Genomic DNA, 13,882 nt, shown 5'->3' with positions numbered 1-13,882 from the left:
CTTTGATCTTTGTCTATATAATGTTCTTAATAAAAAAAAAATTAAAATAAAAAAGGGGCTCTGGGACTCACAACCAGAAACTGTCTTGCATCTTTTTGGCATTGTGTTCATACAAGGACACTTTGGCAAGACATTTGCCAGTTCATTGTTAACTTCATAAATAATGACACTGATGTTTTGTTTGGATCTTTCACTTTTGGGAAGCAATATGAAAAGGTTTACTTTCTTTGCAACCTAATTATTTTGCTTGCAAAATATTTTATTCACAAATGCAAGATTATGAAAGTTACCCCCATTTTTTTCTTACTTTCAAGAAGATATTAAGTTCTATACTAAATCCTTGTCTACCAAAAAGGCAACTAAAACTTTGAATGTATGCTCACTTTTTGTTTTTGAATACTTTTTTGTTTAATTTTTATGTTTTGTGTGAAAGTTTATGTTTATTGTTATGTGATCTGTTTAAATTTTTTCCATTTATTTATTTATTTTTAATGTAATTGTTTTTTTTGTTATTTTATTTTTTATTATTTCTCTCTCTCTTTCTCTTCTGAATTTTAATTGCTATGTATTATTTGGCCATCCTTGAACCCCTGGCTCTTTTCCTTGGGATTTAAAAAAAAAAACTGTTTAATAAAATAAGTAAATAAAATAAAGGGGCTATGGGAAGTACAAGCAAAAAGTAAATAAAGAAAAAGAGATTGCTTTTATTTCATGTAGAAATTTTATATTATTTTTTAACTAATATGGATAGGTAATTGAAGTACCTTTTCATTTTTATTATTGTAATTTAGTTTAATCTTTTAAAACCAGATAAACCTTCTAACATTATTGTATTGTCAATTATTATTTGGTTGTGATATATTCTAAAAGTCTTAAACAGTTTCTCTATAATAATCATGATATATCCAATATCCAAAATAGTTCTGTGATGAATTCATGATTGCATCAGGACATAGTTGGAATTACATGGCATGCTTCTGCATTACAAGGTCGAATAAAATGGTAACATTTTGCCATATAAATTCCTAGTACACCTCTGTTATGTGTAGAGTAACAGTCATTCATATCAATAAGCAACATCATTATGATCTGATTTTTGAATGTACTATAGCTTTGATGAGAAATATCTATACCAACACCAAAGGTTTACCCATCAAGGAATTTCTCACATTATAATCAAATCTTGTTACTGAGGAAACCTTTTGCTTTCTTCCATGCAATAAAAAAAGATACAAATTTGCTTGCAGAGATTATCTGCCAGTTGACATACCTGAGCAAAGTTATGAGAATCACACCCTAAATTGTGTTACTGTTTAATCACAAATGGGATTTAGTCTTTTAAGTGTCAAACTTAAATATACTAAAAGTTCAAAGAAAATCTCTGTAGCATTGTGTGATCATGTGCCTTTTAAATTCTTGTGTGAATATCAAGAGACTCAATAATAATGTTATTACTACCTTTGGCTTCACACGTGTCTGAATTCACTATAGTGGTTAATGGCTCAAAATTAGTCAAGCAAGGAAGAGCATGCATGTTTGTGCAATGAGGCAAGATTGCTTCATATGAGAAATTAGAATTATCCTTAATGTTACACAGTGCAAAATCATAAACTGTATTTTAAGGCATTTCTCAATGAATTTCAGTAACATTTTGTGCACTATATCTGAAAATACAAACATTTCAGATATAAATATATCAATAAGAAAATCAGCTTACCACTTCAATGACTGCAGTGTGGAGCTGCAGCACATAATGTGGCTAGTATGATGAATTTTATGACAAAGAAACATTGTGACAGAGCAGCCAGTTGCAACAAGCTCACACAGTTGTAACCGCTCGCAAAGAGGTTATCGCAGTAGTTGATGCATACTGGGCACAGTGTGAGGGATTTGAGGCCCCCAACTGCCATCCATCCATCCATACGCAGTGATGTATTCTGCCATCTAGTTTCTCATTTGAAAACCAATAATGAACACTTAATACAGAAAAGTTTGTTTTCATGTCAATATAAGACATTTATAAACACACAGTAATTTATAACCAGACCCAGATGGAATCTGTGGACAAATTAGATGCTTTCTGTGCTGTAGTAATACTTTTTTGGTAGGTGAAAGCGTAATCAAATTGGTCAAAATATATATATTTTTTATTTTAAAAAAGTAATTAAGCTTTAATTGATGATTGGTATTCTTTAATTAATTCATTGCACCAATATGTATTAGTTTTGTACTTTCTACAGTTGTTTCGTAGTTATAGTCATACACAAAATTCCATCAATATTTCCTTCAGTGCATATTAACAGGGTTCAGTAATTAATAGAAATAATACTCAGGGCTTTTTGCCTTGTGTTATTGCTATTGTCCTTTTAATAACACGGCTGGTTGCCCAACCATGCATGACATCATTTAGGTGTAACATGAGTGAATGCTCCAGAAAACTAGTCAACGAATGCAAATCTTCTCATTAGTAAAGCAGAGTCCGATCACTGCATAGAACAGGAAGCCTGTTTGGTCCTCTGTTCAACTTTTCTTTTACTGCAGACACATTGCATCCGTGTGAGCCCAAGATGGCATCAAACAGTCAGTCTTGATTGGTGCTGTTAATGCCCAGCTTGGTTCCAGATATGTGGGAATGCAGTGCTGACTTCCAATCACCACTGCATATCAGAATTTAGCATATGAGAGGGCGGCTGCGTGTGGTTCTTGTACTGAGTGTGGAGGCATTGCTGCGCATGCGGGGAGTCGTGGCAGTCCAGCCAGTCCTGGTAGAGGCGCTGGACCTCTGGGTTGCTTTCAGGCAGTCGGACAGGTAAGCTGCTATAGTGGTCTTCCATTTGCTGGACCAAAGTTCGGTCAGGACGACCTCCCTCTCCCTCAGCTTGTCCTCGTCCACTTAAACAGCCTGAAAGTCAAAAAGAAGGAGAGATAAAAAAGGAAACTGTACTTTTACTGTCAACGATGAAACATTTTTCAATGCACAAATAATTAATAATGCTAATAATTTAATATCACAAATGTATTTATATCTGATATTTAATGATGGCATACGAGACTTCTTTCAAAAACATAAGAAACATTGACCCCAAACATTGACTATATTTCTATAACTTTTCTAGGCTTTTTTAAAAGTTTTCTATTACCATGCAAACCATAGAATATGTTCAAGCTTATTTTTTATAAATGACAGCACCTATTAAGTTAGCTAAAAACCACAACAAATTTGATTTAATATTTGTAATTTTGTTTGTTTTTATAGGTATTGCATACCTCCGGGGCAGGAAAGCACCTCTACTAGCTGGTAGGGCACTTTGCCTTTCCTCATTCTGTGCACTAAAGTCTGAATGTTCCGGAAGCCATAAACTGCAGCAAACTGCAGGAGAGTCTCTCCATTATATTTCTATAACTTTTCTAGGCTTTTTTAAAAGTTTTCTATTACCATGCAAACCATAGAATATGTTCAAGCTTATTTTTTATAAATGACAGCACCTATTAAGTTAGCTAAAAACCAAAACAAATTTGATTTAATATTTGTAATTTTGTTTGTTTTTATAGGTATTGCATACCTCCGGGGCAGGAAAGCACCTCTACTAGCTGGTAGGGCACTTTGCCTTTCCTCATTCTGTGCACTAAAGTCTGAATGTTCCGGAAGCCATAAACTGCAGCAAACTGCAGGAGAGTCTCTCCATCACGCTCTAGCGCTACCTCCTGGAAGTCTCGATTCCTAGCAGGAATAAGACAGGTGTTTACAAAGCTACTGAAAGATAATAATAATAATAAGGATCATTGGTTAGTAATGCCTACATATTCAGAATTTCTGAATAATAAAGATTACCCATATCCATTTACAGTCATCAAAAACTCACTGGTCTATCTCTCACCTGAGTGTCTTGTACACAATCTCTTGGACGTCAATGCCAAACAGCTCTTTGGCTGCATGTTTGAAAATGTGCTCCAGGAAGCCTTCAGATCCACGACCTTCATGCCTGGTCATACCTGGGTCACTGGTCTCACCAAATCTAAAACAAACACACACATTTCAGGATTATTATCCAGCCTCATTACCCTCTTGTGTGCCTCTTACGTGCAAGACTCTGATTGCCTTTGCTTTAATAGGATAAATGTAAAGAACTATGGGATTGTTTATTTTAACCCCAATATAATGGTGCTAATTTTACTTACACATGATCCAAAGGAGCAGAGTCCACTTCCTCAACAGTAACTTTGCTTTGTTCCATTAAGTGGAGAATCTCTCCTAAAAAAAAACAACAAAAAAAGGGGAGTCATTTATTGATATTTCAGGAGTCCAAAGATCACAAAAACATCCACCATTGATACCTGTGCAACATACAATAAACCTTGCCGATCATTTCCAAGAAGGAAAGATAGACAGGGAAATATTATATTACGATATTATATATTTTTGGTCTATCTGCACACTAATAAACATATCTGTACATTTATCTAAACAATTACATTTTTTCCAATACTTCTATTTCTGTATATAGTACTTAAAAAAAAAATAATAATAAATTTATATTAGTGTTATATTACATCCCTACTGTGTTATTCCTATGCATGTCTGCACTATCATGTATGTCTGCACTATGTTTGTACTTTCTTCTACACTGGAAGCTCCTGTCGTCAAGTCAAATTCCTTGTGTGTGTAAACATACTTGGTAATAAAGCTCTTCTGATTCTGAGGAGAAATAAATCTATATCATTTGGCCTAAACCAGTTGCTTGTTAATAATTGATCTGAAAAGGTAACAGGAGAATGAGCCCAGTGTCTCCTCACAGTCTTACCTGACGTAAGCACACAGTCGACATCTCTGGTCTCTAGGATGCTGTTGTAGAATTCCTCTCTCACAGCTTCAAGCTTTTTATCAAAGCAGGGAGCCACCACCACATGGAAAATCTGATCTGGGGTCAGCTTCTACAAAGATAACACAGATTTGGTGCCTCATACAGCCACCACTAATAAGAAATGGACAGTTTTACATGGTAGTGATACAGGCGATACAGTAAATACAAAGGTCTACAGGCAGTGTGTCCACATTTTTGACAAATACATTTCTATGACTTTTGGAAAATGATAATCACAATTTCTCTACTAATATTTGGAATATATTTTAAATATTACACTCAGTATAAAAATGAACATTTTAGAGCAAAGCAAAACAGGTTTTCCAGTGAGCCATAGAAACCTCTCACCTGTTGTCTGGCAAAAAAGTCTTTGACCAAGGAGCCCATGATCTGTTGAGGTGATCTTGCGGTGCAGATGTGTGGTGTGACCAGGCTACCAAGAACACGCTCTGCATAGCGAATCCATCCTGCGCAAAACACACACACAATTGCTCATTTAATAAATGAATATTTATATATCTCTCTAATCTTTAGATGTTTACTACATACAGCAACTAGTGACAACAGTAAGCAATACTGACAATACTGATTTGATATTCTCATACCAAAAACAATGTGTAGTTAATTTTTTACATTACTATTTTTGAGGAAAATGAAAGTGATAATAATAATATGAGATTTATTTATATTTGACCAAAATGCAAGCTCTGACAATAATTCAGTAGTTACGCACGAAACAAATCATGACAAAATTACTGTACCTTGAACCCATATACGGTACTACAGTTAAAAACATATATATATATATATATATACATACTGTCATTGAACTAAATATACTGCAAGTCACACTGACTGGATAAACACATCAGCTGAGTGAGTTAATAATCATCCATGATGAAAATGAAATAATAGCCACTGAGAGCGAGGAGGAAAGTTGTTAAAAGTGCAGGAAGGGTGTGTGAGGCAGCTTTCACTCATCTATCTCACAGCTGCAGAATGCTGTGGCTATCTAACACAGTCCCACCAAATATTATATTACGATATTATATATTTTTGGTCTATCTGCACACTAATAAACATATCTGTACATTTATCTAAACAATTAAATTTTTTCCAATACTTCTATTTCTGTATATAGTACTTAAAAATAAAAAATTTATATTAGTGTTATATTACATCCCTACTGTGTTATTCCTATGCATGTCTGCACTATCATGTATGTCTGCACTATGTTTGTACTTTCTTCTACACTGGAAGCTCCTGTCGTCAAGTCAAATTCCTTGTGTGTGTAAACATACTTGGTAATAAAGCTCTTCTGATTCTGAGGAGAAATAAATCTATATCATTTGGCCTAAACCAGTTGCTTGTTAATAATTGATCTGAAAAGGTAACAGGAGAATGAGCCCAGTGTCTCCTCACAGTCTTACCTGACGTAAGCACACAGTCGACAGCTCTGGTCTCTAGGATGCTGTTGTAGAATTCCTCTCTCACAGCTTCAAGCTTTTTATCAAAGCAGGGAGCCACCACCACATGGAAAATCTGATCTGGGGTCAGCTTCTACAAAGATAACACAGATTTGGTGCCTCATACAGCCACCACTAATAAGAAATGGACAGTTTTACATGGTAGTGATACAGGCGATACAGTAAATACAAAGGTCTACAGGCAGTGTGTCCACATTTTTGACAAATACATTTCTATGACTTTTGGAAAATGATAATCACAATTTCTCTACTAATATTTGGAATATATTTTAAATATTACACTCAGTATAAAAATGAACATTTTAGAGCAAAGCAAAACAGGTTTTCCAGTGAGCCATAGAAACCTCTCACCTGTTGTCTGGCAAAAAAGTCTTTGACCAAGGAGCCCATGATCTGTTGAGGTGATCTTGCGGTGCAGATGTGTGGTGTGACCAGGCTACCAAGAACACGCTCTGCATAGCGAATCCATCCTGCGCAAAACACACACACAATTGCTCATTTAATAAATGAATATTTATATATCTCTCTAATCTTTAGATGTTTACTACATACAGCAACTAGTGACAACAGTAAGCAATACTGACAATACTGATTTGATATTCTCATACCAAAAACAATGTGTAGTTAATTTTTTACATTACTATTTTTGAGGAAAATGAAAGTGATAATAATAATATGAGATTTATTTATATTTGACCAAAATGCAAGCTCTGACAATAATTCAGTAGTTACGCACGAAACAAATCATGACAAAATTACTGTACCTTGAACCCATATACGGTACTACAGTTAAAAACATATATATATATATATATATACATACTGTCATTGAACTAAATATACTGCAAGTCACACTGACTGGATAAACACATCAGCTGAGTGAGTTAATAATCATCCATGATGAAAATGAAATAATAGCCACTGAGAGCGAGGAGGAAAGTTGTTAAAAGTGCAGGAAGGGTGTGTGAGGCAGCTTTCACTCATCTATCTCACAGCTGCAGAATGCTGTGGCTATCTAACACAGTCCCACCCATTAACACACAACCCACACTTATTGCACCACATTTGACATTTGGCTCTTATCTACATTTAGAGACAAAATGTTTGAGAAACGTGCGTGCGTGCGTGCGTGAGAGAGAGAGAGAGAGTCTAAGAGTTCTAAGACAGGGAGTCAGCTGTCTTAACCGTAGCTTGTGTACTGCGCAAACATACCAGCTTCATCACTGTGTCTGTCACGCAACTCTGTTCCCCTTTCGGGCTCTGTCTTTGCATTTATTTTGAAAGATGAAGCTCGCGATTATGGTAAGGGGCGTTACATTTCCGACGAGTGCTTGCGGTGTTCGGCCAATCACAATGCACTGGGTCAGCTGGCCAATCAGAGCAGACTGCGCTTGTCGGAAGGAGGGATTTGGTAGAAAACGAAGCGTTTGAGAGAGGCGGGGCATAGAGGACCTACAATAATGTACAGTATTTGAAAAATAATGTGTTTTTTGAACATTAAAGCATGTCAACATATTCTGTTACACCAAATCTTTAAAAAAGCATCATATGACCCCTTTAAGACAGTTAGTCAGATTTAGTCAGATTGCACGTGGCAAATGTTTACTACAATGTGTGAACATTTTGATTAAGGAGGTTGGCAAAGTGACTGTGACTTCAAGGCAAATATGGTGTCCAGACATACCCACACTCTTTAGGAAGCCACAGAGTTTCTTTGCAGCCGCTGGAACATCCAGCTGAAATTTAATAGCAAAAAATGGCAGCGACTGGGGACACACAGACACCACGAGAATTTTGTGCTTCGAAGTGTCACATTTCTGCCAAAGACATAAAAATAACAACATGAGATACGTCCACACAGATCATCTTTTCCGATTCTGACATTTTCCAGGCTTACACTACCTTATTGAGGGCAAGCACGTGGTTGATCTCATCCAGATTTTGCTGAGAAATTCTCTGGCCTTCGTTCTCCGATACACAGCCGTCACAGGCCAGACACGCGCTCAACAACACCTGGTGAACTGAGGTAGACTCTTTCACCTGAGGAAAAACCATGAATCAGATTATCAACATCCACACGTCCAAAACAAACATCCTCCCGCAAACCCAACACAAACAAAACAACAGATGCAAAGCACAGCTTATCAGATGAGTGCAACTCAATGAGTGTGTCTCACACACATTAAATATATATAAAAATGAGAAATACCTCTCCAGTGGCAACACCTTTCTCTTGCAGTGAGTTTATTCCTTCATCACTCTGTTTCTTGTTGCACTAAGAGGTGGAATTGAGGAGAAAATAAACAGTGATTAGTGACTAAGCAATACACGGGTGACATAAAATAAAGCATGAGAAGAGCCTCTGAGTCAGACAGAAACCAAAACAGGATACACAAGTATTAAATGGATTTATTACCTGTTTAGTGCAATTCTCACACTTTTCTTTTTTCCGTCCTATACTGACTTCAGACATTGTATAAGGAGCTCCTGATATGTTCAGTGCCATAAATCATTCCCTGTAAAAGATAAAACCGTCTCACTGCAGCTTTCTGTATTTATAGAGAATTCTGGACGTTATATGACACCAACACACATATTTATCCTAAAGATGGGGGTTAGAGTTAAAATACGGTTATAAAAAGCCCGTTATTAACCTCAAACATACACCTAAGCACCAATTTAAGGGAAAGGTGATAATTTTAGGTTCCCATGATGTGCTCCATTCAATTCCACCTGATTGTTGTTTTGAGGATCTCTCATGCTTTTGTACATAATCACAGGTTAAGCGTTTGGATTACATTCCTTTCTCAGCATGTAATAGGGTAAAGTTAATAAATAAACATTATCAAACACTCTGAGGACTCGTGAGATAACCCGTGACATTACTTAACCACCTGTCCTATAACCTAACGTTACCGACTGTCTGTGTACTAAATAACCTAACCCTAACTACAACAAAACACAAACAGGCCACCCAACTCACATAAAAAAATCACATGAAGCCCTTATTGTTCAGGGGGAAACCCTGGAGACGAAACAGCAGTAACGTTAGGTCTTTACAGCAGGAACTTCTCCTATTGACACTTGAAAGCGCGAGCTGGTCATGAGGATCAGGAACAGCGCACTGCGGTCATATAACACTGATGTTCATCCATTCATCCGTTCACAACCCCGGCTAATCCTAACGGTACATGTTCGAGGTAGAAGGATCTCGGCTCGTCTTGACTCCGGCGCATTCAACTCCATTGTCCTTTGACGCGGTGTCCGATTCGTGAATGAACCGTCCTTTTGAGTCGGATCTTTTTAATGAATCGCTTGATCCGTTGAACCGAGTCACTGATTCATTGAACCAATCATGTCCGATTTGTAAAGATTTATGATTCATGATGATTAAACGACATTGTCGTACGTTCGACTCGCTGTGACCCCGGTTACAGCTTTATTGTTTAAAGTGCAAATTCTATTTATCTAAATGACTTTATTACGAGTCGAATCATGGCTGCAACAAAATGAACAAGGGACATAATAAATTTACAATAAGCATCCCTTCCCAGTTAACACAGCTTAAAGGGGTCATATGATGCTTTTTTAAAAGATCATTATTTGGTGTATTTGGTGTAACAGAATATGTTGACATGCTTTAATGTTCGAAAAACACATTATTTTTCAAATACTGTACATTATTGTAAGTCCTCTATGCCCCGACTCTCTCAAACGCTTCGTTTTCTACAAAGTCCCTCCTTCTGACAAGCGCAGTCTGCTCTGATTGGCCAGCTGACCCAGTGCATTGTGATTGGCCGAACACCGCAAGCACTCGTCGGAAATGTAACGCCACTTACCATAATCGCGAGCTTCAGAATTACCTCCTCTCCTCGGTTCACGAAATGGTCGTCCATAAAATGCATTGCTGTTCTGTTGTAAGTAATCTTAAAGATTTCTAAATGCATCTACTTTCGGAAGGCCAAATAAAGTGCTTTTGCTTTCGCCTCGAAACACACAGCGTCTCCCTGACATGCTGCATCAACACTAACTGCGGTTACTGAAACCACGGCTTCTTTCTTTGCGTGCACATTTGGGCGGCATTATGCTAATATTTCCACATAGTGAGATAGATATGTGGGGGCGTGTTAGAACGAGCCGTTTTAGGGGGGCGTGGCCGAGTCTTAACTTTGATAAAGAATATCTCTTTGGTTTTGAGACTTTAGTCTTTGCAACTTCAGGGATCTTATCTATGCACAACCAGCTTGTAACACTCCAGAGAGAAAGGACAACTTGAAATCGCATCATATGACTTAATAGAAAAATGTGCCTACACTACAGTCATATGCCAGCTATGCCACACACCGGTATGTCAGTGACTACCAGTGTTGGGGAATGTTACTTTTAAAAGTAATGCATTACAATATTGCGTTACTCCCTAAAAAAAAGTAACTAATTACGTTACTTAGTTACTTTTTATGGAAAGTAATGCGTTATATTACTTTTGCGTTACTTTCGTGTTACTTTTTAATTATAAGCAGGGCTTGATTGTTTTTAATATAAGAAGTTCTATTTATAGCAAATATAAAAGCCCTTTCACACCAAAAAGTGTAATGAATAAACCTCTGAAGCAAAAGTAAATTCACGTCTGTACAGTTGAACGCAGGAGAAGAAACACTCTTCAGCAATAAAAAAAACAAAGCACAATTGTTAGTTTATCTAAAGTCATTTTTGCCTATTAGTATGGTTGAACTGGATCATCAAAGGTCAGCAGCAAAGACATTAGTTAATAAAATGGGATTAGATGCATTTGTGATATTTAACATATTTAATTATTGTAGGTTTGCGTCATATTCGGAGTTTGCATTTCACTGTTTTAATTCATTTTGATGAATACTAAATCTGTTTTTTGCGAGTGGGATGAATTAATGCAGATTCACATTTAGTCTAGAACTACATCATGTTCACACAGCGCACACAACGCCTCTGTACTCCACATTTCTCCCAATATGGGGACAGGAGACTTGTCAGTCAATAAATGGGAAAACAAAGTAACTGGCGTTACTTTTTTGAAAAAGTAACTCCGATATTTTCTTGTAAATTAAAAAAGTAATGCGTTTCTTTACTAGTTACTTGAAAAAAGTAATCTGATTACGTAACTCGCGTTACTTGTAATGAGTGACCCTCAACACTGCTGACTACGTGATGGACGTAAAAGAACCTCTGAGTTGTCTCGTTGAACCGGTTCATAGAATCGAACTGTTTGAAAGAGCCGATTCGCGAGATTGACTCCTTGCCACGCATGCGTAAATCAGCAACTCTGATGTTAATTCCTCCTGAACCGCTCAAACAATGCTTGACTTCCTGTAAATAATATTTGTAATCGTATATTTTGGGATAGTTATGCCATATATGACATTTTAATAAGTACATTGCATCAGTTACTAAAACAGTTGGGATTTTATAGACATTTCCAACCATGGGTTAACTGTAAATGCAGACTTAAAATAATCACGCACTTGTTATTCTTTTCATACATATATTTCAGATTTCAGACTCGAGCTCTGGTCACAATCGTGCAGGAAGGAGGCGTCCTTTAGAGGGCGGGCTCCTTTAATAGATTTTATCCAATCAGAATGGAAACCGCTGAGCGGAAATCAACGTCATTTGAAGGCGGGGTTATGCGCGTTGCATGATCTACACATTTGATTTCCTTAATCTGTTTTGCCCCAGTTTTCTATTGCAAATTTCCTAAATTTAGATTTGATATCTTTTGAAAATAATAAGATTTATTTGTCTGAAAGAGGAACGCGACTTATTAAGGTAAGTAAGATGTCAGATTCACATGCTGTCAGTTAATGGCAGGGCATCTGTGATCACATTAATGAGGGCGTTGTCCTTGAGCCATTTCAAACGTATATGAAACTGATCGGGTTTATTATGATTATATATAGTATGCTGTTCATAATCATCTTTGTGCAGTATCAAAGGTGAGCCTTCCGTTGTACAAAGCTGCTGCCAGTATTCTGGCATGTTATGATGAGTGCAGTGAGGATATCTCCAACTAGATCTTTTATGTGTATTTTTGTGTTGCAAAACATTTAAAAAATGTATTTTCATAGATGGGTTACATGGTCGTGGAGAAACACACATCTGATCTTCTCCATCTGAAGAGGTCTCCTGGGATTAGATCATGGTCCCTCCTTGTTGGTATGAGATCATTTTTAAAGGGGAATTTGGTGACTAGAAGTGTGTAATCTTAACATGTGCAACATGTGTACAGTATCTTTAAATGGCTTCCTACTTCCTCTTTTTGCAGGAATTGCTTCAGTTGGACTAGCAGCAGCCTATTACAGCGCTGGTGAGAAATGTTTCCTGAATGTCTAATAACCCTGGAAGAGAATAAAACAATGAAAGGAAGGATTTTTGTGATCTGTGTTGCTCATTTAGCGTTGTCCTTTTGTTGTAGACAGCATATTATGGAAGATGTTCTATGTGACTGGCTGTTTTTTTGTAGCCCTACAGAATATGGAGGAATGGGAGGTGAGAGATGTTTTACACACACTACATCCGTCTTTAAGTGATGTATTCAGCTGTCCTGACTAACAGTCTGTTTCGTTTTGTCCTTAGGAGGCAGTATTTGACAAATCTAAGAGTGAGATCGAATTAAAGACGTTTAGTGTGTTATGTTTTTAGATGTTTTAAAAATGTAATTCATTCCTGAGATCCAGTCTTCAGTGTCACATCATCCTTCAGAAATCATTCTAACATGTTGGTTTGCTGCTCAAGAAACATTTCATCATTAATGTTGAAAAAAAATGGTTGTTCTGCTTAGGTTTTTTTTTTTTTTTTTTTTTTTTTTTGAAACCGTGATACACTACCACTTAATTGTTTGGACTAAGTAAGATTTAAAAATACATTTATAATGATATAAAAGATATCTATTTCAAAGAAATGTCCTTTTGAATTTTCCATTCAAAGAATCCTGAAAAAATGTCAACTAATATTAAGCAGCAAAGACGTTTTTTAACATCGATAATAATAAGAACCATTATTAATATTTGACCACCAAATCAGAGTATTAGAATGATTTCTGATGGATCATGTGACACTGAAGACTGGAGTAATGGATGCTGAATATGCAGCTTTTTTGAAATATATTAAAATAGATATTGTAACAATAAATAACAATATAACAAGTACATATGTATATTAAAAACATCCTATTTTTTTATACTAAAATAGTACTTTTCAGGGTACTCAAAAAAAAGCTTTACAAGAGATAAAAACAGTAAAGAAGTACATTAATAGCATTTTTTTCTTACATTCAGTGATGTGGAGGCACTTGCTGCACTTCTGAAGCGCTTCTTGGGTCTTGAAGAGTTACAGCGACGTTTGGCAGAAGAAGAGCTTCCTGATGATGACGACATTGAAGATCTGGGATTGGGCGATAGCAGTGATTCAAAAGATGAAGATGAACTTTAAAAACCTCAGAGATAGATGGAAAATGGTGGAAGACACTGTATCAAGCCTTACATGAAACAACCAAACATT

At 36.4% G+C, this 13,882-nt stretch overlaps 2 protein-coding genes across 2 annotated transcripts; one reads left to right on the top strand and one right to left on the bottom strand.

The window, feature by feature from the left end:
• Window positions 1-1,392: 1,392 nt before the first annotated feature.
• On the bottom strand, window positions 1,393-9,636 carry LOC107581643 (nuclear prelamin A recognition factor-like). Its single transcript, XM_016267264.1, has 13 exons — window positions 9,333-9,636; window positions 8,766-8,865; window positions 8,559-8,624; window positions 8,252-8,389; window positions 7,956-8,166; window positions 6,701-6,819; window positions 6,293-6,422; window positions 5,211-5,353; window positions 4,803-4,932; window positions 4,180-4,252; window positions 3,879-4,016; window positions 3,564-3,721; window positions 1,393-2,902 (listed from the first exon to the last, which is right to left on the bottom strand). The coding sequence occupies exons 2-13, from the start codon at window positions 8,853-8,855 to the stop codon at window positions 2,652-2,654; spliced, it is 1,647 nt and encodes a 548-aa protein (XP_016122750.1). The 5' UTR covers window positions 8,856-8,865; window positions 9,333-9,636; the 3' UTR covers window positions 1,393-2,651.
• Window positions 9,637-12,254: 2,618 nt separating this feature from the next.
• LOC107581642 (uncharacterized protein C17orf62 homolog) lies at window positions 12,255-13,813 on the top strand. The gene is made up of 6 exons (XM_016267263.1): window positions 12,255-12,318; window positions 12,451-12,538; window positions 12,648-12,689; window positions 12,798-12,871; window positions 12,959-13,011; window positions 13,660-13,813. Exons 2-6 carry the CDS (start codon window positions 12,451-12,453, stop codon window positions 13,811-13,813), a joined length of 411 nt encoding a protein of 136 aa, XP_016122749.1. The 5' UTR covers window positions 12,255-12,318.
• Window positions 13,814-13,882: the final 69 nt, after the last annotated feature.

This window comes from Sinocyclocheilus grahami, unplaced genomic scaffold (assembly GCF_001515645.1).
Source record: "Sinocyclocheilus grahami isolate Dianchi unplaced genomic scaffold, SAMN03320097.WGS_v1.1 scaffold36.1, whole genome shotgun sequence".
Lineage (NCBI taxonomy): Eukaryota > Metazoa > Chordata > Actinopteri > Cypriniformes > Cyprinidae > Sinocyclocheilus > Sinocyclocheilus grahami.
This window is presented reverse-complemented; position numbering and strand designations above follow the sequence as displayed.

What these genes read in the sequence shown, in the direction of transcription:
- LOC107581643 (XM_016267264.1), bottom strand. Translation starts at nt 8,855, where the DNA reads ATGGCACTGAACATATCAGGAGCTCCTTATACAATGTCTGAAGTCAGT. An exon ending in TCTGCTCCTTTGGATCATGT is followed by an intron (nt 4,017 to 4,179) that starts GTAAGTAAAATT and finishes TGTTTGTTTTAG; the next exon opens with ATTTGGTGAGACCAGTGACC. An exon ending in GGTGCTTTCCTGCCCCGGAG is followed by an intron (nt 2,903 to 3,563) that starts GTATGCAATACC and finishes TTTGACTTTCAG; the next exon opens with GCTGTTTAAGTGGACGAGGA.
- LOC107581642 (XM_016267263.1), top strand. Translation starts at nt 12,451, where the DNA reads ATGGGTTACATGGTCGTGGAGAAACACACATCTGATCTTCTCCATCTG. An exon ending in ATCATGGTCCCTCCTTGTTG is followed by an intron (nt 12,539 to 12,647) that starts GTATGAGATCAT and finishes CTCTTTTTGCAG; the next exon opens with GAATTGCTTCAGTTGGACTA. An exon ending in AGAATATGGAGGAATGGGAG is followed by an intron (nt 12,872 to 12,958) that starts GTGAGAGATGTT and finishes TTTTGTCCTTAG; the next exon opens with GAGGCAGTATTTGACAAATC.